General features: G+C 44.9%; 1 protein-coding gene across 6 annotated transcripts in view; it reads left to right on the top strand.

Annotated features, from left to right (window-relative positions):
* LOC128471126 (microtubule-associated protein tau-like) overlaps positions 1–22899 on the top strand; it is a 31762-nt gene that overhangs the window by 7682 nt on the left and 1181 nt on the right. The window contains exons 1-14 of one of the 6 annotated variants that reach the window (XM_053452991.1): positions 7262–7401; positions 8599–8780; positions 9091–9174; positions 11890–11955; positions 12590–13360; positions 15606–15655; positions 16744–16941; positions 17492–17579; positions 18038–18091; positions 18600–18871; positions 19229–19321; positions 20218–20299; positions 20613–20725; positions 22540–22657. In XM_053452991.1, coding sequence (XP_053308966.1) covers positions 8615–8780; positions 9091–9174; positions 11890–11955; positions 12590–13360; positions 15606–15655; positions 16744–16941; positions 17492–17579; positions 18038–18091; positions 18600–18871; positions 19229–19321; positions 20218–20299; positions 20613–20725; positions 22540–22657 — 2155 coding nt within the window. In that variant the 5' untranslated portion in view covers positions 7262–7401; positions 8599–8614. Of the gene's footprint in view, positions 1–7261; positions 7402–8598; positions 8781–9090; positions 9175–11889; positions 11956–12589; positions 13361–15605; positions 15656–16743; positions 16942–17491; positions 17580–18037; positions 18092–18599; positions 18872–19228; positions 19322–20217; positions 20300–20612; positions 20726–22539; positions 22658–22899 lie in introns of those variants that run through there. The other 5 variants (XM_053452988.1, XM_053452989.1, XM_053452993.1 and 2 more) reach the window with 5 other exon arrangements.

Here is a 22899-nt window from a genome sequence, read left to right as displayed (position 1 = left end):
ACTCCCACTAAAGAAGAAAACATATTAAAGTACCTTATCTTAGGGAGAAGCTGCAGCTCCTCTCTTCCTCCCTCATCACTGATTGGCTGCTTTAATGAAACCAATGGGATCACTTTTCACGCAAGTGTACGGGTGTCCAAATAAACCCCCGCCCGCAGCGATCACCGAGCCTGCGCCGGCGCTGGTTGGAGGTAAGCATATCACGTGCAGGGAGATGTGTTTGTCGGAACACGTCGTGTGCACGGAATAAAGGGGGGGGGGCAAAGGGGTTCGTAAAATTTCAGTTGCTTTTTTTTCAGGGGGTCTCCCCTCCCCAATATCCAACCTCGAGTTACTTGGATGTTAATCATCTGTCTTGGTGTTCTGAGGAATTTGTCTTCCTCATAAATTTATAACGATGAGAACAAGGGGTCGGTTTACATCATCTAATAGAACCCGGCTTGTCTCCTCTGTAGACTGCGGATAGATTTTCACTGAAGTACAAAGTGAAATGCGATGCACGAAAAACAGTAACTTAACCCGCGTAACTTACCGCTAGGACTCATCTGTCCTGTGGAAATAAGTGGATAGGGCGATCACAGCGCCCCCTAGTGGTGGTTTGTTTTACATTTAAAGCCCTCTTGGTATCAGGCTCTGACCACTGACCAATCGAGCGGACCTGGAAGGGCGAAGAAGTAGTAGGTTGGAGGAATGGAGTCCATCTGTCAGTTCATCGGCTTCGCTGTAGAAATAGGGTCGTAAGAGATTTTTGAAGGACTGGAGACTTGGAAGGGGTCCGATAAACCAGGACATGGCATTCTACAGGATAGGGGCAGCCCTTGAGAAGTCTTGCGTGTGACCACGAGAGGTAGACACTAGAGCAGAAGGGCGAAGAAGATCGTCGGAAGGGTGGAGTGACCGAGTAGGTGCGTATTTGGAGATGAGTGAGGAGATATAGGTTGGACGACCGCCATGAAGAGCCCTAACAGTGTACCCAACCTACGGGGGTTAAAAGTAGGAACAAACTTTATTGTGAAAAAAATCTTGTGGATGTAACATGATGAAATTATGAAGGCAAACATTCAGATTAGGTATGTAGAGCAACTGACCAATTAAGCACGTAGTCTGGGCGTACCATAACCAATTGGAAGAGCCATATAGTAACCAGCGGGAATAAGAGAACCAATAGTAGGGGGCATTACGGATGGGGAAGGAGTTGGCTAAAATAAAGCCGAAGAGGTTGCTCCACATATGTTAATCCCAGGGCTTGTAGCGACCAATCAGGAAGGCGTAAATGGATGGAGCAGCCAATCACAATGGCGCTGACTAGTTTGACTTGTCTTCTGAGTCCAGTAAAGGCAGCCCATTGACCTACACTGTGTTATAATGGATGTCCACCCCGGGGCACAATGTGGGGGTAGATACAAGTGCACTAAAGCGGTTCTTTTGATTACAGGAAGCGGATCATCCTTTATTGCTGGATCAGCGCCGCTTTCCGATCCATTACGGATTAATGAGTCTAATTTGGCTAAAGGCAGCGAGCGTTCGCACACCTCCCGGAAGCGGAGCGATTCCTCCGAGGACGTTCTTGTAAAATATTAACATAGCAACGCAAGCAAAGTATGAGGTCATCGTCGTGAAATATTAATGTCTGAGCCGCCAGGGAGGGGCAGGAAATTTTTGGGATATCGGGCTATAACGGTCTGCCTGTGATTTATTAAATGAGCTTTTTTGGGGTTAATGCTAAAAAGGCAATAACCAGTTGCGTCGGATATCACAATAAATACAATTAAAAAAACCACACCTTTAACCAAGGAAAGACAATTTTATTTTTATTTATTAATGCAAGAAAAGTGTAATTTTTTTTTTGTAATCCAATTTCTTAATTATTTTAACAAAAAAAGGACTACTCTTTTACTTTCAGAAATAAAGTAAATATGGGGGGGTATATATTTTTTTAGAAATTGGCCATGCATTTTTATAGAGTGCTTGTAATGTATACATTTGTTTGGGGGGGGAGTGCTGGATAATTAATGGACCCAGCAGAGTCGGCGAGAACTCATTATAGAAACGCGACTCTATTACTCTCTCCATAACGACCTCCTGTAAATGTGCCTTCTGTGTAACCGTTGCCGTGCCAGCAAGCCTAGTTTACGATCATAGCTGTATTTTAATTTATGAAATACAGCAATTCATTAAGTTTAGACTTTAACTCATATCACCCTCAGCCAGATTTCTTATGCATTGGCTGGATGTGGAGGACAGCCGGACAAGCCTAGCGTTCTTCTGTCTGACGTTCTTTTCCTTAAAAAATAATTTTTCCGTTTCTTTTCCGCGGATCCATTAATCAGATTTTTCTATGCCCCCCTCCTATACTTCCTCTTTCCTCTTGAAATGACAAGTGTCCCGAATTAGGACATTATGTCCCCCGGGGAGGTCATGCAGCGTAAATCTGGAACTCATCAGTGATGTCATGTTATGGTTAAAGTCTTGGGGAATCTGTTTATTGTCATCGCTGAGAGATGGATTAAATTAATGGAGAGAATTGAGATCGACGTGGTCAGGGAGACCAGATGGTCATTTTAACTGAGGATCCTAATGAAAAAGCCATCTGCCCCCCGTAAAGTAAATCTGCCTTACACCAAGGGGTGTGGTTGGAGGTGTGGCAATGGGCGGAGCTGTGTAAAGACTTTTTATGTGACTTTGTGACCCGTTGATAGCTGTTTGTATAACTTTAAGGCATTGAGAAGATGGATAATATGTTTTGTTTACAGAATGTAGTTTATGTTAACATTGCCTGTTGTTTATATACAAATGATTGTATGTAAATTTAGGGCTCCAGAACCCTGTGATACCCAGCAAAGAGGTGCACGGGGGAGGAAAAAGTGAGGAACGGGGGGGATTTAGGTCCAAGCTTAACAAGGACCCTTAGGTGTTTACGTAGTAATTTCTCACTCGTTACTGGCCGTAAGCAACCGCATTTCCTGCACCAATACTCTTGTTACTCTGTTAACAAAAGATAATGGCTTTTGAAATCATTCTTATTAATACCCTAATTGATTCCGTTACACGGTGCACTATGTTCATTAGCAGTGTGTTATTAATGTATTATGTTACTTGTGCTACCATTACCTCATCCTTACAGCCCCCGTAGGGATTGTGCAGGCTTTTCCTTTGGTTTTGGGGTATAGAGGGAAACGGCGGACACAGCGCCCTCTGCAGGCTGCTTTCCCTAACTGTCGAAACTACATTGTCTGTTGACTGCAGTCCCTTTAATAGATCCGAGGTTGTCTCATACGCTGCATGTGACGGCTCACGGATGATCGACAGTCCCTCCGAGGGAGTATACAACGAAGCGGCAAGCACTTACCTCCCTGGAGGGGACCCTGAAGTAGACAGGAGCAGTTTGGGGACAGCTTTGCTCGGTCACAAGCCTCCTGCGGCCTGATGGTGTCGCTTTTGGAGCTGCCTGGCACGGAGCGGACCGTCTGATTGGCAGAGTTTGTTTTGCCTCTGTGACAGTTTGTTAAATCGGCTCCGAAATCTAACCCCCCCCCCAGCATCGTCGCTATTAATAGGAGACACAGGAAGGATTGATGTAACCCTAGACTCTGTCCTGTCGGCTCATGTATCCCCAACACATGACACACGCATAACACGGCTCAGTGTATGTGGTTGTCGGTGCAAGGGTGACTGTAAAGGTATTTGGTGTTCCCTCATCCCGTGCCGAAGGAAGAGAGGCGGCGGACAGGTAAGGGCGTTCCGTCCTGATCCCAAACTGCTTATTCACTATGGATGGGATCTTATTACAGGACTAAAATTATCTCTCATCTTTGCATGTTGGGTATTCCGTTCCTTGCAGGGCGCTTCCTGAGGTGTGCAGTTCTTCCTAAACCTCATAAGGCTCTTCTTCAGGTGTGCAGAACTTCCCAAACCTCACTTGTCTGTTGGTATTCATAGCTTCCCAATCCCCATAGACCCATTCTTCAGATGTACAGGGCTTCCCAAACCTCATAGGTCTTTCCTTCATGTGTCCTAAGATACAACTGCTACCAGTAAGAATCCACTCCAAATCATGAGCCCTGCTCAGTGGCCATACCTCTGTAAGGAACAGTAATCAGATGATACGTATTCATCAGGGTTCTTCTTGTTATTTGCCTTACAATGTTATAATTGCCCACTCAAGGAGTAAAAAGGACTTATGCCAGCCACATATGGAGCAAAAAGTATAGCGTGACTTTCGAACATCTTATTGGGAAAATATTGAATTTGCGCAAGTGAGTGGTCAAAAAAAGTTGAGAAGCCGGTAAAAGTACACAAAGTAATTGTAGCTTTAAAGCCACTGAAAGCAATCTCCATCAGAGGAGCATAAATACCTTTTTATTAAAAATACCCTGTAAATTGCTGAAAACTTCTGAAATACAAAAAAACCCCCAGTATATAGTTGTTTAGTTCCCTGCTTCAGTTTAATCACAGAGCTACTTTGTGGGATGCTGGCAAGGGTTGTGTGTTGGGGAGCATCGTTTCCCTATTAGTGTAGAATGCTCCTCAATGAAGAACACTGGTATGGAGCTCTTTCTGGTACTATGGAATTCAGGAGAGGCACTCTTACACTCAATGTACAATGCTGGCGAGGAGCGCTTCCTGGTAATATGGAACATTGGTGAGGAGCTTTTTCTGTTAGTGTGGAACTTTGGTGGGGAGCTCTTCCTGTTTGTGAAATGTTGGCGAGGAGCTCTTCCTGTTTGTGGAATGTTGGCGAGGAGCTCTTCCTGTTTGTGGAATGTTGGTGAGGAGCTTCTTCCTCTTTGTGGAATGTTGGTGAGGAGCTCTTCCTCTTTGTGTTGAATGTTGGCGAGGAGCTCTTCCTGTTTGTGTGGAATGTTGGCGAGGAGCTCTTCCTCTTTGTGGAATGTTGGTGAGGAGCTCTTCCTCTGTGGAATGTTGGTGAGGAGCTCCTCCTCTTTGTGTGGAATGTTGGCGAGGAGCTCTTCCTGTTTGTGTGGAATGTTGGCAAGGAGCTCTTCCTGTTTGTGTGGAATGTTGGCGAGGAGCTCCTCCTGTTTGTGTGGAATGTTGGTGAGGAACTCTTCCTGTTTGTGTGGAATGTTGGCGAGGAGTTCTTCCTCTTTGTAGAATGTTGGTGGTGAGTTCTTCCTCTAAATTGCTGAAAACTTCTGGAATACAAAAAAACCCCCAGTATATAGTTGTTTAGTTCCCTGCTTCAGTTTAATCACAGAGCTACTTTGTGGGATGCTGGCAAGGGTTGTGTGTTGGGGAGCATCGTTTCCCTATTAGTGTAGAATGCTCCTCAATGAAGAACACTGGTATGGAGCTCTTTCTGGTACTATGGAATTCAGGAGAGGCACTCTTACACTCAATGTACAATGCTGGCGAGGAGCGCTTCCTGGTAATATGGAACATTGGTGAGGAGCTTTTTCTGTTAGTGTGGAACTTTGGCGGGGAGCTCTTCCTGTTTGTGAAATGTTGGCGAGGAGCTCTTCCTGTTTGTGGAATGTTGGCGAGGAGCTCTTCCTGTTTGTGAAATGTTGGCGAGGAGCTCTTCCTGTTTGTGTTGAATGTTGGCGAGGAGCTCTTCCTGTTTGTGTTGAATGTTGGCGAGGAGCTCTTCCTGTTTGTGTGGAATGTTGGCGAGGAGCTCTTCCTCTTTGTGGAATGTTGGTGAGGAGCTCTTCCTCTGTGGAATGTTGGTGAGGAGCTCCTCCTCTTTGTGTGGAATGTTGGCGAGGAGCTCTTCCTGTTTGTGTGGAATGTTGGCAAGGAGCTCTTCCTGTTTGTGTGGAATGTTGGCGAGGAGCTCCTCCTGTTTGTGTGGAATGTTGGTGAGGAACTCTTCCTGTTTGTGTGGAATGTTGGCGAGGAGTTCTTCCTCTTTGTAGAATGTTGGTGGTGAGTTCTTCCTCTAAATGTGGAATGATAGTAAGGGGCCCTTCCAGTTAGTGTAGAATATTTGGTGATGATCTCTTCTTGGTAATGTGGAATGTTTTTGAGGAGTTCATCTTGTAAGAGTAGAATGTTGGCAAAGAGCTCTTCCTGTTAGTCTGGAATGTTGGTGAGGAGCTGTTTCCATTAGTATGGAATTTGTTTTTGGAGTTCTTCCTGTTAGCATAGAATCTTGGTATTAAGTTCATCCTGTTAGTGTGGTATTTTGGTGTGGAGCTCATCCTGTACCCTGGATTGCTCCAGAAGCAGTCAACCCAGGATTAATTTCCAGGGATTCATGTTTTGGGTTTGTTTAGCCGCCTGGTATGCCGTCATTCAGTTTATGCCAGATTTAAGTGGTTTTGTCTATAATGGCAAATGCTAAAAATGTAATACCTAAATAGATTTAGCAAGTGTACCAACTGCCATTAAAACGGTCTATGTTTTCATCACACTTTTTGTTGTGTCAATGTTCTACTTGGAGATAAATGCTGGTGAGAGGCCTTGGTAGAGAATGCTGATAATATGTCTTTGTGGTGTGAAATATTTGTCGATTTTGTAATACCAGCGTTGTGCCTAATATGGTTTTCACTGCATGCAGTTCGAGAGAGATTCCTTTTACTATTAAACAGAATAGTGAAGTTCAATCAATGCTGGTGAGATGCCTTCAAGGTGTATAACATTGAGAAATACCGCTGCGTGTTCTTCCCTGCGTGGAAGTTTGGTGAGGTGAGCACCTCGGAGTGGCATTCATGATATGTCTTTATTCTTGGACATTCCACCGCTTTTTAAGGTGGTTTCTTCACTAAACATCTCATATATTTCTAGCATATTTCTTCTTTGAAGTACCTAAAATCATAAGCCAAACTGTATTCTAACTCAGACCATATAAATAGCATATGTCTAAAATAAGTGGGGTATGTAACACACAATAGCCCAGCTCATGAAAAACGTATGTATTGTCCAGTCGTACGTCCAGTTTGTAGGCCGAGGGCAGACTGACTCTTAGAAGTCCTAGAAGCAAATGATCTTCATTTGGAATTATATAGAGCTTTCATAGTACAACCTGCTTCTGTTGCTACTTTGTTATCCCTGTCTACAGAATTGAACTGAATTGCAGAATGCAGTCCCTTTTAATGACATGGCAACAGACCGTAAATTATCACCCCTCGGTCTTACGCCTTGTCCCCCCCCCCTTGCTTCTCCGAGAGGACAAGTTACAGACTAATGAGACGGGACTCATAGCTTCCCCTTGTAAACTGCTGACGCTCTGAAGTATTGCAGAGATGGTCTGCTCTCTCCAGATAAAACCCTTACCCTGTCAGAACAAGGCCAGCTGCGCAAGATAAAGCAGAGAGACCTCCCTTGGCACTTATCTGTCCCGAGAAGATTCCTGACACAGGGACATCGCTCTGGGTGTCAAAAACCCGTCAGCGCGCCGCGAATGACTTAATACGCAACCCGAGGCTCTCTCTGAAGGTAGGATTCAGCCGTCACCTCCGTACATAACGGGCTATAAATCAGTCTCTTTGCGCGTCTCTATTCCTCGGGGCTGTTGTGTAGCGGTAATTGTGATTGTGTTCATGTATTGCTTGATTTGTAAGCATTTGGCTGCAAGGCGTGGGAAACGCTTAGCCAGGCAATTTGACTTGTTAATTTGTGTTCCCTCTGGGTATAGCCAACTCCTTACACGTCTTTCCCCCCGATATTTTTAAGCATACAGTTACACGTGTGTAGTAGAGGCTTCATGAAGATTGATGTCACTTTTTACCCCAAAGATTATTGAATTTCGGGGATTGTCTGTCCCAAGGTGCACCTAGAACTTTGCCAAACCCTTCTACCATATATGTTTTTCCAATTTCATTTCTGTGTCCCTTTCTTCTCTTTTTCCTTTCCCTTCCCTCTTGTTCGGATAAAATGTAGTCTTCGTTCTTCTTGGCACAACCCTTATCCTACAATATTCGTACGCGTTTCTTGTTACTGTCTCAACTAGCAGAGCCTGCGTCTTGCAGAGGTTAGGGGGGTCCGTATATATGTGTAAAAGCGGTGATCGTTTTATGGTGGGGAGTATGGAGTGTTTGCTCGAAGGTGGCATCTCTTACTGGGCCAGCGCGGAAAACGAAGTAGAGTCCCTCGGCTCTCGTGGCTAATGTCTTCCGGGGTATATAAATACATTAGTGGGAGTATCGAGATTCTTGGTTGGAATTTAACAAACTTAGCCAGCGGGGTAATATATTTAGAGAGTGAGATTTTGTGTGTTGCTGGGTGTTGGTGACACCACCATTTTTACATCCAGAAGCATCTACTACTTTGCATTAACTTCTTCTAAATGTATGCTTTATGTACGGATACTGGGTGCCCGTTACTCTGGTTAGTGGAGACGCGCGGCGCTCATGTCCGGATGAATTCCTCTCGCTTGGAATGCATGCTGACGGCTCGGCTGTCACTGTCTGTGCCCAATCTCCGGCTAACAGACTGTAAATCGGGTCCCTCAGCGGCTGCCAGAGCCTGACTTGTTATAACGCATTATTGTTTCAAAGAATTACCCCCCGGAGGGTTTCCCAATGCCAGTTTGTAGCTGGCAGAATCTTACAGAAACCTGATGAACGCCCCCCCGCGCGCTGATGATGATGATGACAATGCGTTCTTCATCTATGAGCCTTTCTCTCTTCCTAGGTTAATCTCATCCAGGATGACTGAGCAGTATCAGGATTACAACGCGATGGGAGACCAAGTGGGCGACAGCTCTTCTGATCAAATGTACTCAGGAGTCACCGGCGGGGATGGCGTCGATCATGTCCCGGAGAGCGGCCAAGAGGGAGTAATCCGGCTGCCTCGTGTTTCTCAGCACGGAGATGGTGAGTTGAGACCCAAGATCATTTTTTGAAAGTGAGTGAGTGAAAGCCACTTGAGTATTTGTAACCAGATTATTCCTCCCCTTCCATTGTTGAGTTGTGCATACTAAGCTTCAGAGACTTTATGAAGGTCCGAACCCAGACCATCGAAGGAGAGGAAAGATGATGAGATGTGGCCGACACTCCCCAATCTTTTAAACTGTATTTAGTAAAGTTGGAAGACCTTAATGCTTGATCTGAAACATGTGTTTTTCTTACCGGGTCAGGTATGAAACATACCCGTTAACACACGTGCCTTACCGTCCTCTTGCAGATGTGACCGATACACTAAGTGATGTAGAGAACGGTGAAGGAGCAAATGAGCAGGGTCACGTAGAGATCCCCGAGGGGGCCACTGGTAAGACGAACCCTGGTATCTGCAGGGGGGGGCGATACTGGGTTCCTTCTAAGACGAGCAGTCCAGCGTGTAAAGAGTTAATGGCAGGACACCTTATGGAGACTAAGTCGTGCAGAGTTGCTTTTGGGTTTCGTGAATCCCATACAAACTGCAAGGGAGGAATTCCTAAAACAGATATTTTCAGAACAAATTCCATGCTGGGCTACTCGCCTCAGAGGGAACACCTTAGGTAGCCCCATTGCTAACGATCGCTCCGCACTGGGGGCCCAGTCAGTAAGACTTCATGGCTTGGCCCCTAATTTGCTGGCATGTGTGTACACAACAATAACGGCTCTGAATTCTTGTGACTGCAATGTGGTGCCTTGTGGGGTCCGACAGTCCCGCCGTTTAGTATTCCAGCCCCAGTTTGTATATTTACAATCAAAATCTCTTTTGAAGGATCTTTATGGGCTCCCAGATTGGTGCTATGACACGGCGTGCCACCGACAGCCCCCCGCGGCTAAGTGGATGGTCTACGGGGGCTCTCTGGTCCCTGTAAGGTCTGGTTCCCCAGGGTCAACTTGACCTTGTATGAACCATTGACTGAATATATTTTGATCATTGAAAGTTGGCTATTATTGGGACCTCTTCAGGCAGGTCTATGAGGAGGAAACCCTCGCAATTTAAAAGTAAAAGGCTGGTAACGGTCACCACACATGGCGCCCATTGTCGGTGGCTTTGCGCTCATCGCCGCCATACCTTTTCTCTTCACCACTTTCTCTTTTCGCTGCTAATTACTAATTCTTTTGGTTAATATTTTAGAGTGCGGCTACTAATGCGTTTAGTTTTCACTTTTGCATGGAAATCCTCCTTATTGTATCAATTAATTATTTCCTAAGCCCGATCTGCTCTGTGTTGCTCCGATTTTGTATCCTGCGCAGACTCTTTATCATCTGGGCAAGATGGCCGCCCCCATAAACCCTTTTTGGTTGGTTTTATTCTTATTTATCAGAAGATGTGTACAGTATATTTAGCATCACATTTTCCCTTTTGACATATTATTATTTATATGGTATATTTCTTTGAGTTTTATATCGTACTGGAATTAATTTAAGCCCCGCTTTTTACCCCAAAATTCAATCGAATCCAGAGGTATGGATTTTAATCTGGAAACCTATATTTCGGACAATACGGTAGATAGAAAGGCTTGCAGCTTCAGAGCATGAGCTTCATACGTTATATTTATTTTAACATATAAAACGCCTTTATAATTAACACGCCGAAACTTTCTTCTGTGGCTTTTTCCTCTCTTTTTTTTCTGCTTTAAGTATACATAGGATGTGAAACCAGTATGGATAGAATTTTAAGGAATTTGATGATGTAATCAAGAAAAGTATATTTTTCCGTATTTTCCCCCAAACCGCTGTTTTTGCTTTCATTTTTCTCTCACTCTCTCTCACACTCTCACTCGCTCTCACACTCTCTCTAAAACGTTCTCACACTCTCTCTAAAACGCTCTCACACTCACTGTCAGTATCTCCCTACCTTCTTGGCCGACCGCTTCCGTGTCCCTGTCTCCTTTTCCGCAGCTCCGCTTCTTCTCTCACCTTTTCTTGTTCTTCTGTCTCCTTTCCTTGTCCGCCTCTCCCCGATATCCGCTCCGTTATGCGGGTACTTCCTCCAAAGGGCGGAGCCTCTGTGCACACCATCTCCGCTGATTGGAAGAATGGGGAAGATGCCGTCCCTGTTGTGTGTGCTGTGGCTCCGCCCCTTTGCTGAAGTATAAAGCCAAAATACAGGTTTTGCAGAGAAAGAGAAGTGTCTCTGCACCTCTCGTTCTCCGTGAGTGTGAGGGTGAGTGAGGGTGAGTGACAAACCCCTAGGCTTTGTTGGCGGTCCGAATCTGGAGTCTGATGACCTCCATTATAAGACAAGGTTGCTTTTCAGATGATTTTTTTCTTATGGTCTGGCAAATACGGTGTCATAAAGTGTCCACTTCGGCAAAACATTAATTGATCTCTCTGGCACGTTAAGCAAATTAATCTGCCTTTTTATTCTTCCCTTTAAGGATTTAATTACATTGAAGCTACACAGCAGCTTTCAAGAAGTATTTTTCAATGTCTATGGCTACAACCAATTAGTTCCTGCCATTGTATCACATGGCAATTAAGCATTCCCTAAAAAAATTAGGAGTGAGGCAAAATGTAACATGATGAACATGATAGGAGATTCTAAATGTGTCATTCTGAGAAGAGCAGGTGGAACAGCACCTTTAACGGCCGCGTACAGCTCACTTTATATGATCGAGGCTGAGCTGGAGGCAGACAGTGTTATTACGAGGGGCTCTACCAGAATATCTGGTGCTATATTAAGCATCGGTTGCCGGGAATTTACGCCGCCGGCAGCTATTCTGAAGTTCATTGTTTGCTGTCTTGCGTCTGCGAGATGTATTTTTCTCTTCGGAGTATATCTGGAGTATGTCACGGACGCGCGGGAGGGGGGCAGGATTTCCAGACTTCAGCTTCTGTTGGGAAACAATCCCCATAACCATAGGGGTGTTCTTTGCGTACAGTTTTAGAGCATACGTGTGTCGTGAGTGTGTCCGAGAAGTGTGCACGTGTGTCAGAGGTTTGGGTCTCCAGTATCTCCGGAGCAGGTCACTGGGCACGGGGTTAATGAGTCCCGATGAATGATGTGTGCGGCGCTAATAACATTCCCTTCACTTGTCCTCTTCAGCGGAGGAAGCTGGCGTTGGGAACACTCCTGACCAAGACAGTCAGGCTGCAGGGGACGCATCCAAAGGTACAATTTACGTCATTCCTGTCCGTACTAACGCGGAGTGATGTCCCGAGATCATGGAGATGGTTCTGATTAGATAGAGAGGACAGATACATTTTCCTACCCAGACTAGTTCTTGTTACATTGTATTGATAGAATGAAGAATAACATTAACAATATACAAAATGAACACTAACATGAGGCGTACCGAAACAGAAGGAGGCCCTGCCCTTGTGAACTTACAATCTGGTAGAAGGATGAGGGGATGAGACAGAAGAAACATGGACTAGTGTTGGGGCGATCTAAGAAACATGGGTGGCCAACATATCCACGTAGTCCTCATTCGCGGTGAATATATCGGCCTTTACTCTGAGTTCACCTTCAGTAATTTTTGTTATTGGTTATCAGTAGTTAAAAAGACAGAAAATTCATCTTTTTAGTAGATTTCATATATATATATATTTTAGAATATTGCTTAGGGTTTTCTGGTGGCCCCTCTTCGTGTGATACATTGTATTATTAATGTGACATTCTTTACATCCAAATCAAACTATTTTATCTAGACTTTATGTAAGAAACATCCTACATGCAGGATATATTATAGAGTTCATACATTCATTACATTTTTCATGTTATCCCATGAAACCCATCACCCCAGAGGAGATCAGATCATCTTCATCAGCCCCTGGAGGTGACGCAATCCAGCAATTTGTTAGCCTAACGCCAGAATCGGAATTGAAACCAGAGATGGACGCGGTGGAGACTTCCCTGGGGTCGGCCAGGGACGTAGAAGGCCTTTCCGGTTTGCAGGACACACACCCTGATGGTGTTGGGCCGGTTACTGGAGACACGGATGGAGACTTTAGTCCCGACTGGACAGCAGTAAGTGATGAGCTGACAGAATTTGCTGGAACACAAGGAGAAGTCCAAATCTCAATCAAAGAACAAAATGGCAAAAAATATGAGGATGAAATCCATGAAGAAAAACATGCGGTTTGGGATGAAGATGAAAGCGTCAAATCAAGTGAGCTGGTCCAGGCCATCACACCTACCACTTGTAGCGGAAAGGAAGAAGAGTTGAAAATGAACGGCAGGGAGCCTGAGCTACGGCTAGAAGCGGATGGTGGCATCCCCCCAGATATCTCCGTTGGCGCTCAGCCAACTGATGGGCTGGAGCAGCCGTTTGTGGAGATAGCGGCTCACTCTTTCCCGGTTCAGGGGCAATTACCACGTCCGCGGGCTTCAGTGTCTGTGTACCAGGTGGAGGTCGATGCCAACAAAGCAATAAATGGCAAAGACGTGTCGCCTGATGTTCCAGATGTGCCAAAAGGAGATACCTCAGATGGTCTGGTGCAAGAGGAGATCCCCAGAAAGCGAGTCTCTACACATGCATCTGGAATACCGGTCAGCCGGACCCCAGTACCTAAAGGTGTGTTGCCGGTTGTCTTCTGGTTATGGCCAGTCTACTAAAGCATCCTCTGATCTCCTTTGGCTGTTTTTTTAACTTTTCAGACTCACTTAATGTGATTTCTGAAATGCTTTGCACAATTACTCCAATGTGTCCTTCACCCCTCACCTTCTCCTGGTTTTTTGCCCCCCCCCTCATTTTGTGTTTTTTTTTTTTTGGTTTTCATTGCATGAGCCCTCTGCATGTTCGCCCAACCTCACAGTGTCTACTTCCATGATGAGGCTTCGAGTTCACTCATCTGTTTCTGAGGGTCACTAGGAGATGCCCTCTTCCTTATTTACAAAAGGGGGCTCCTTCAGGGAGCAGAGATCTAAATAGTAATCACGGATTACAAAAGTATAACGTGAAACCAATGACCGTACGAAGCGTCTCGCGAGGCCATGTCTTCCTCTTCTCCTTCTAAAGACGGATTAAAAGAAAATCCTGGCTCATGATTTTTTTTCTTTTTAAGAAACATATTTTAAATAGCCATTAAAACTCCGCTGGGTTGTGTAGCTAATAAACCCTCTTTGTTTTATATCCGGCATTGGTCATGATGTCACCATTTAAATTCGCCCTCCTGGGGCTTGAAGATTTTTAGTGAGCCGAAAATATCCCGGCACGACAGAAAATAAACACTTTTTTTTTTTTTTTTAACATGAGTATAAATGAGAGGTGACTCGGCGGACATTTAGGCGATAAAAATAAACAAGGGTTTTTAATTTTATCCGGCACGTAGCTGTCTTGCGATCTGCTATTATTACTCCATGATACCACCGGATTTTTAACCGTTTTGCAGCTTGCTACATGAGGAAAGGGGATCTGTACAAAAAAGGAGGCCACCTTATATGTATACCATAGGAGCAGCCATCATAGCTTCCTGTTCCATTGGAGCAGCCGTCATAACTTCCTGTTCTATTGGAGCAGCCATTTCAACTCTCAGTTCCATAGGACCAGCAAGCTTAACTTCCTGTTCCTTGGCAACAGGCATAACTTCCTGTTTCATAGGAACAGCCATCTTAACTTCCATAGAAACAGCCATCTTAAGGCCTTGTTCTCAGCATCAGTGTAATTATTAAAATAAATTCAATCGTTTTATTTGTTTAGACTGCTTTTAACAACGGGAACAGCTATTTTAACTTCATGTTTCATAGGAACAACAAGCTTAACTTCCTGTTCTGTGGTAACGGCCATTTTAATTTCCTGCTTAATAGGAACAGCAATGTTAACTTCCTGTTCCGTGGTAACGGCCATTTTAACTTCCTGTTCCATGGCAACAGCCATTTTACCTTCCTGTTCCATAGAAACAGCCATCCTAACGCCTTGTTCTCAGCGTCTGTGTAATCATTAAAATAAATTAAATAGCTTACATTTGTTTAGGCTGTTTTTAACCTTAATTAACCCAAAATGGCTTTTATGGTGTCACTGGCATAAACGTTGGTGTACATAGACACAATTTTTGTAATTTAGTTTTTTAGCCTTTCTTTATTAAATATTTAACTGAAATAATTGTTGATATATATATATATATATATATATATATATATATATAGATATATATATATATATATAGATATACACACACATTCATAAACTATTGTGAAAATTATATAAAACCCATTATAGATGTTACCCTTAAGCCTTATAACGTTCAAATACTAGTTAATCCCTAAATGTTATCATCTGAAGGCTTCCTGTACCTAATAATCAGACTTCTCCTGCACGTGAAACGTCGGGGAGATGCTCCCTCTGAGCGAGTGATCCATATGGAACGTGACACTTTGGAACCGGAACAAAGTTTCTGGCTTTGTGCCTCTCGGCTAACATTCAGCTGCATGATTTCCAGAATGAATTCGCTTCTTCCTCTTGTATATAGTAAAATGGCTTCGAATATTTAAGAAAAATAACAATTTTTATCTTTATTTTTATTTTATTTTCTACACATGCCAAAAATTGCACACTTGGGGTGTTCCTACTGTATACATGTTGAAAGTAAATGCATATTATATTCGTATTTTACGGTAATATTACTTTTTTTTAACAGGATTAAGGAACTTTCTTTTGTTGGTGAACTATAATTCTCAGAACCTCAAGCCATGGATCATGGCCGGTGGAGTTCATTGACTCAGCACCATGATGGGTTCGCTGGGCGAGGGTCGTGCGGGACGACCGAGACGTTAGCCGCCTTTCCCCCTAGAAATTAAACATGATTTTTCTGGTTTTACAGTTCATGATCGGGAGAAACGCGAGGCCGATTCCCAAGGAAAGGGGATGCAGGTGAGCTTTACGGTCCGTGGAGGCCATTTAATTTTAATTAAAGGGGCTGAATGGGAACAAAGCAAAAAGTAATAATCAAAAAATGTAATAATGTGTTGACTGGTGTCTGTGAGACATTTAGAAGACTTTCTTTGAAGGGGCGACCATAATTAATCCTTCCTCCGAACCAAGCAAATTCATATGGGATGTGTGAAGGATCATGGGAGATGTAGTTTACCAACAGGCAGATGGATCGCGGTTCCTCTTGGTTTCTTTCTAGGAAAGGGCGTCTAGACAATAAATTGGTGTTTGGAGACTGTCTCTGTTATTAACCCGACGTTCCCAATGGGTTCTTACTACATGTCGAAGGCCACCGGAGACTCCTGGAGTGGAAATTACTTGGGAATCGTAGAACACAGTAGGCAGGACGCCTCGTAACTCTGTCAGCGGTAAAGCTGCAGTTCCCATGATGTTTGCAATACTAAGTGTGGCTGTTCTGGATTTCACCTTTTATAAAGAGAAATGGCCCCTTTTCCACTCCTTGGACTGAAGGACAGGATTCTTCTCCCTCCCCCTGCCCATGATGGAAACCCATTATAGATACACCACCAAGAGCAATATTAGCCAGCCCTCTACTTTCAGACACAACTTCTCTCTGACGTCCATTTTTATTATTTGTTTATTTATGTTTATTCTTATATTTTACATCATCATCTCTATCTTTTGTTATTTTTTATTTTTTTTATAATTGCACAAGATCATTGATTTAATGTGCGGAATTAAAAAAAAAAAAAAAAAAAAAAAACAAGTTAAAGGGAAACCACCATACCTGTTATTTTATTAAAATATACATAATATAAGTATTAAATAAATAGCTAATTCATGGTGGGCTCTATGTTCTGGTCGGGACGAGCATCTCGGTTCTGTAGCTGCCTCGTGACGATGGGACAGATGGTTTGGTGCGGACCACACACAGCAAGTCATTCATAAGCAGATAATAATGCTTTAAATCTCTGATCTTGTCAACTTTCCACCTGATTCATATCGAGTTCTATTTTATTTTCATTTTGTGTCTCTGTTGATTTAACGTCTTACTTTGCGTTCTGAAGACTGCCTCCTCTCCATCCCCAACCAAACACCCGAACAACAGAACTTCCACTATTCCCAAAAGATCTTCCTCTGCTAATACAATCACCCCGAAAAAAAGCTCCACTCCCTCTGGAGCCCCAGTACGGAGCGCTTCTCAGAGATTACCCCCCGCCACGTCGCGCTCACTGAGCACCACGACACGAGACCACAGGACCAAGGTAAGGAGAGGGCCAAACCCACCGCCATCTTCAATGGTCTGTTGGAATCCTCTTGTCTGCTCCCCTAATCCTCCTTTATGGTCTATGTGTGCCGCACACATCTCTTGATAGGGCTTGGTGACCTAAACCTTTCCCCCTTTCCATGGTCGCTTCCATCCTTATCCCAAACCAAAGAGCTAACCTTTCATGTCTGTCTCATTGGACAAGATACCTCCAGAGGCTTCTTTTTGTTTCTGTCTATTTTTTTTATTATTTCAGTCCTTGATCCTTTCTGCTTTTTAACAATTAAAAGAACGTTAAACCACGTTAAGTTTTTGGCTGTATGAAATCCAGGGGCAGTATGGTACTTACCACGAGGACTAGAGGATTGCCAGGGCAACGGGTACCATGATTGAAAATTCTAGCATACCCTGGTTTAACGGGTGTCAGTCTCTAACTCTAAGTATGGTTTACATAGAATATGCTTGCATTGCTTGTCTGAAAACCAGGATAGGGGATCTGTTAGAGCCAACAATTTGGGGGAAATAACATGTAGTATTACGGTCTGCAGGATGGAGGCATCGAGAACATCGGAAGTAAGCACCCAGCCTCTAGAATCCCATCAAAGATGTCCACTGTTCCTAAGACGCCCCCTAGTGGTAAGTCATTGGTTAGAGAGTGTGAGTAGGTTATTCTGCGGTGGAAAAGGTTGATGTCCCGCAAGTCGGAAGTGTTTTCTGTCCCTGGGGAGCAAACCCAAACAAGGCATTGGAGGGCACGGGAGTGCATGGGTGGTGTGTAGCTGAGCTGGTCTCTGGGCATGATGTCATAGTGAAAGCATTGACCTCAGAATATGGTTACTGGTTGACTCTTTGCCTCGTACTGGTCACCGAAGTGTGTAGCTTCTTGGCTTTCAATGGTAAAGTGGTGGTTAGAGTCCTGGAAATGGACGGTGGTGGCAGGGGAGATACTGAGGAGAATGGAAGTATGGACTGGGAAGGTGTAAGGGCTGCTCATACATTTAATGGATAATTATACCCAGTAGTGCTCTAGTGATTGGGTTCTGTAGGGCAGGTTCTGATCTCCGTATGACATCATACTTCTGTTTCTTCCTTAGCTATTAGAGGCGAGCAGAGGAAGCCACCTTCCAGCATTGGCAGGCCTGAGAGAGGTAAGCCGCTTGGGACAGGAGAATCATCCTAGTTCAAGGTTTTCTGATACCCGTGAAGAGTAAACGTCAGTTGCCCCACGTGCATCCATTATAACACCACCCCTCCGTTGCTGGTGGATATCCCATCGTAGACAAGTGGTGCCTTTAGTAGTCGTGAAAACGCTACTATAGCTTAAAACTCATCTCTGGCCTTTGCTAGACCCCCCAAGTCATACATGTCGAACATCACATTCCTACATCCTCAAGAACACGATGTGAAGGCCCCACATTTAAATTGTATGATTGACGTGGGGGCCTGGGGCACCAGCGACTTCACTCCGGTCCATAGACAGACATTCTGTGCTGTCCCATAACACAAACGAGACAGGCAGGAAAATGAAGACTTGCGTTCTTTCCTTGGGCTTATTAGATCATCTCTGTTTTGTCCTCTTATGGTTTCTCTTTGTGCCGACGATATAACTGTTATGGTAATTAATATGAAAATCATTTTCTGCATTGTTTTTACCAGCTGATTCTCCCAAGTCTGGAGAAAAGAGCGGCTACAGCAGCCCGGGGTCTCCTGGGACGCCCACCAGCCGTTCCCGCACACCTTCCACCCAGACGCCCCCCAACAGGGAACCCAAAAAGATTGCCATCGTTCGCACCCCTCCCAAATCCCCAGCGTCTGTCAAGAGCCGCCTGCAGCCGGTGCCCAGCCCGGCACCTCTCCCGGACCTGAAGAACGTCCGCTCCAAGATCGGCTCCATCGACAATATCCGGCATCAGCCCGGAGGTGGCAAGGTAGTCACGCTGGGTCTCCCTGTCACGGAGGGGTAGAACACAATATATTCCTATTACCGAATATACAGCATATACAACACCAGGGGGTAAATAAGGGAAGTAGGCTAGAATAACCGCACAAATCATATTCACAGGTGGATGAGGGGATACTGGTGAACAGTGTTTTCCTCCCCATCGCAGTAAAAGGGTTAATGTGCAGTATTACTGCCTGCTTGGCGCTTTCTATCTTCAAAAACATGCTTTCTCTGCATTATCTCTGCCTTGCAAACTTTGCCTCTGGCCATCCCACTGTCTGGACCCTTCATCCACCCCACGCTGCCCTCTTCTGCTCCTCCACCTCCTTCCCTCATCCTACAGGTGCAGATCATCCACAAGAAGGTGGACGTGAGCACCGTCCAGTCCAAGTGCGGCTCAAAGGACAACCTGAAGCATACTCCGGGTGGTGGAGCAGTGAGTGACTAGCTCTGTGTTTGCCCTTGCTGACACCCACTATAGGGGATGGGAGGGGGTATTTAAGTCTTGACTTTTCTACTTGAGCTTCTGCTTTTTCCTGCTTTCCCTGCATTTTCTGCCCCGTTCTGCATATTTGCTGCGTATTTTGTAACAGTCAGGGGGTATCATTAGCGAAGGTTGAATGGTCAGGAGGACAATGGGGTCTAGGTTCAGTTTGGATTTTGTTTCGACAAGCCAGTGGCAGCTCACTTGAAGGAATGGAGTGAATTTTAGAAGCCCGATTCACCGTTGAATGGGCCACTTGGCAAATGTGTTAGTAGGACAGCTAGGGCTCATAATGTTTTTTTAACATTTGTTGTTGAAATCTGATTTTCCCACTTATTATTAATATTGCTCTCCCAGCTTGTGGAATTATACAAACCGACTGAGTTTGTCCATAATAACTGTTGTATTGTTATGGAACTGGCTGCGTTATTTGGAACTCTTCTTTGGAAATTAAAATACCAATTAGACCACCAACCTGCCGAACGCAATCCATCAGATGCTTTTATTCAGTAATGGGTCAAAGCACAGCGGGAAGAACACCGCCATGGATATGCCAGCCTGCCGAAACGGCGTAAGCCAAGTGTGCCCAAAATGTAGACCTCCATCTGCTGAAGGTCTCCATTGGAGGCACTCTTGGAGAACCAGGTTCTACGGTGGAAGCCGTCCTGCTATCCTCTACTCATCTTCCCCCCCCTTCTGCTTTGGATTAGCTTTGCAGCTGCAGTTAACCCCTTTGCTGCTGGGCTGAGAGATGTTAACACCTAATGATTGGATTTTGCTACCACTTGGAGGGTCTACTCACTGTAGCCACATCTCAGAGCACCTTCTGTTGTCTTTGCGCTCTACAGATACAGATAACACACAAGCCGGTCGACGTGAAACACGTGACTTCTAAGTGCGGATCCATGGGCAACATCCACCACAAGCCAGGTATTAACCTTATCTTTTCCTCTGTCTCTCTACAACTGCACTCTCGCCCATCTAATGCCTCTCTTGCCCCGTTTAACGCCTCTCCATCTGGAAGCATATCAGGGTTCATTAAATGAAGACACCCAGGTTCTTTCCGCCATAATTCAGTAGACATTGTAGATGTTTCCATCCCACATCCCTTCTTTGCGGACGCGGACGTGTGAATCTGGACGCTTTATTAATCTCTCTTTCATCTCCTCCTTTATCATCACGCAGATATTTCCAGATATCATCACGTCCCACTAAACCGGTCGCCTTCCTTTTCTTGTTTCAGGTGGGGGTAACGTGGAAGTCAAGTCTGAGAAGCTGGATTTCAAAGAAAGGGTTCAGTCCAAGGTCGGATCGTTGGACAATGTCACGCACGTCCCCGGGGGAGGTACCAAAAAGGTACAAAAATACCAGTAACTGCCACCAGTCAGGAAACCAGAGTGCCGGATGGCAGTGCCACGGTCCCACTGTCCAGAGCAACCACTCTCTGTAGTTTTGTGGGAAATATAATGAAATAATATGTTTTTGGGAAGGTAGAGATATATTTTTAACAATGCAGAATTGAAGGTTTTGAAAATGTTCAGAATATAACATTTCTTTGAAGTCCGTGGTTAGAGATGGACTTTGATGAGGTCATATGCCTCCGATGTCCAATCAAGTCCTCAAAAGCCATAACCCAAGTAGAACTTAAAGTGAATGGACATGGGTACCTGTTTAGCCAAGATCTCCGTATCTGCAGCCATCAAGGAAGAGCTTTCAGTAGATTATCTCTATTAATCCCCACAAAGCATAGTATTTTTTTTCCCCGTAGCTCCGTTGGGTTATCAACCGACGCGTTTCGCATCAAATGACAAAGCGGAAAAGTGGTTGACTTTGGATGGGGGAAGCCGTGGCAGTGTCTGTTTCCTCGGTTTCTTTTGTTGTGTGACTAACCGGTCTGTCCTTCTACCTCCTTTATTTAATCATTTGGGTCTCAGAGGGACTCATTGGCTTCTGTGCATAAATCTGCCCTCTGGCCCCAGAACGGCTAAATATACTAACGCCTTTGCAAACAACCCACCAGCGCTTGGTTAGCCTTTTTTGGGGTGGGATTGAAAGAAGGCTTTATCACGGTAAGTACAGCGTCGGGTCTCCGCTCCGCTCTCTCACTGCTGGCCCTGCCACTTCACGCCCTACGTTGGAGATTCCCATCGGATCTGCTCTGGCATCTTTCACTTCTTCTGTCCTCTCTCGGCAAAAACAACGCCTTCCATCTTTCCATTTCTTCCATCACCAAAATCCATCCTTCCTCGCACCTTTACCACGGGAGGAGATTTGCTAAGAGGGAAAATGTTCTACATCGTTACTGCCACACTGTCTCATCCTTGGTGCCCCAACCTCTCAAGATGGCATCTATGTCTAGAAAGAAGGAACGATGCCTCTGTTATAGCCGCTTAGCAAATCTCTCCCAAAACCCTGTGATTTGATCATTGGCTCTTTCCTTCTTTTCTAATTATCATATCCTAATTCTCAGTGCCGCCTGGGATAGAAATATCACGTTTAACCCGCCAACCACAGCGCTCACTGCTGTATTCTATATTGACTCCAAAATATACAGCGAAAGGTTAGTGTAGGTCAAATGGCATCCTAAGTCTCATCACCCCCTATATATCGAATATTGTTTTGGAGCCTGATAGGTCATAAAGCTACTTCTTAGTGTTTTATTGTGATTTTTTTATTTACGACAACATTCTGTAGAATAGAGACCGACGTCCACCGGACGGGCAGGAGAAATTTCATGCAGGAGATGAAGGCTGTGCTCGGGAGGACTTGTGTTCCCACGGGTTATTTTACCATCGGTCCTTTCGTGTTTTTGTTTGAAGTTTTGTAAATTGTGATGCAAAAAGTGCTGCTGGCAGCGGGGAAGGGGGGACCCAGAGCGGAGGGATAGGGCAGCAGAATTGTGCTCCATAATATAGAAATAGCGATGTCTGGAGGGTGTACGGCTTTCTCCTGAGTAGTATTAGGGTACCGAGTGGCGGACTTTATAAATTATTGCCGCCACCTGTAAGAAATGTAGCAAAGGGCCGAGAAAAGGGCAATGCGCTCCCTACCCCAGGGGCACTGAGTCTCCATGACTATCCCCCCCCCTTGTTTACTTTTCCGTCCTTCTCCCCACCATTTGTTGTGTTCCCCGACTGCATCCTTTCCCTACCTCATCTTGTCACCTCCAGAGAGAGAAAGTGAAGGAAGAGCAGACAAAGGTTTCCCATTCCCCTACAAACGGGCTCTACTCGGGCCCTCCGGCCCCCCTGCCCGAAGAGACGGAGACACCGGGTGTGGAGAGTAGCGGTAAGTACGCCCGGATGCACCACTTTCAGCGGAGGCTGGGGTCTGGTCTTGACAATGGGCATCGGTTCATAGGACAGATTCTCGAAGGGGAACTGCCCCGTCTGCGATAAAACCATCCGACAATTGTGTAAATGTTACATTTCCAAAAAATCTTGAATTACCCGGCTCTAGCACAGGGGCAGACACACTAACACACATGAACAGAACCAGCCATACTAACACACACCCACCCACTAACAAGC

This window comes from Spea bombifrons, chromosome 13 (assembly GCF_027358695.1).
Source record: "Spea bombifrons isolate aSpeBom1 chromosome 13, aSpeBom1.2.pri, whole genome shotgun sequence".
Classification (NCBI taxonomy): domain Eukaryota; kingdom Metazoa; phylum Chordata; class Amphibia; order Anura; family Pelobatidae; genus Spea; species Spea bombifrons.
This window is presented reverse-complemented; position numbering and strand designations above follow the sequence as displayed.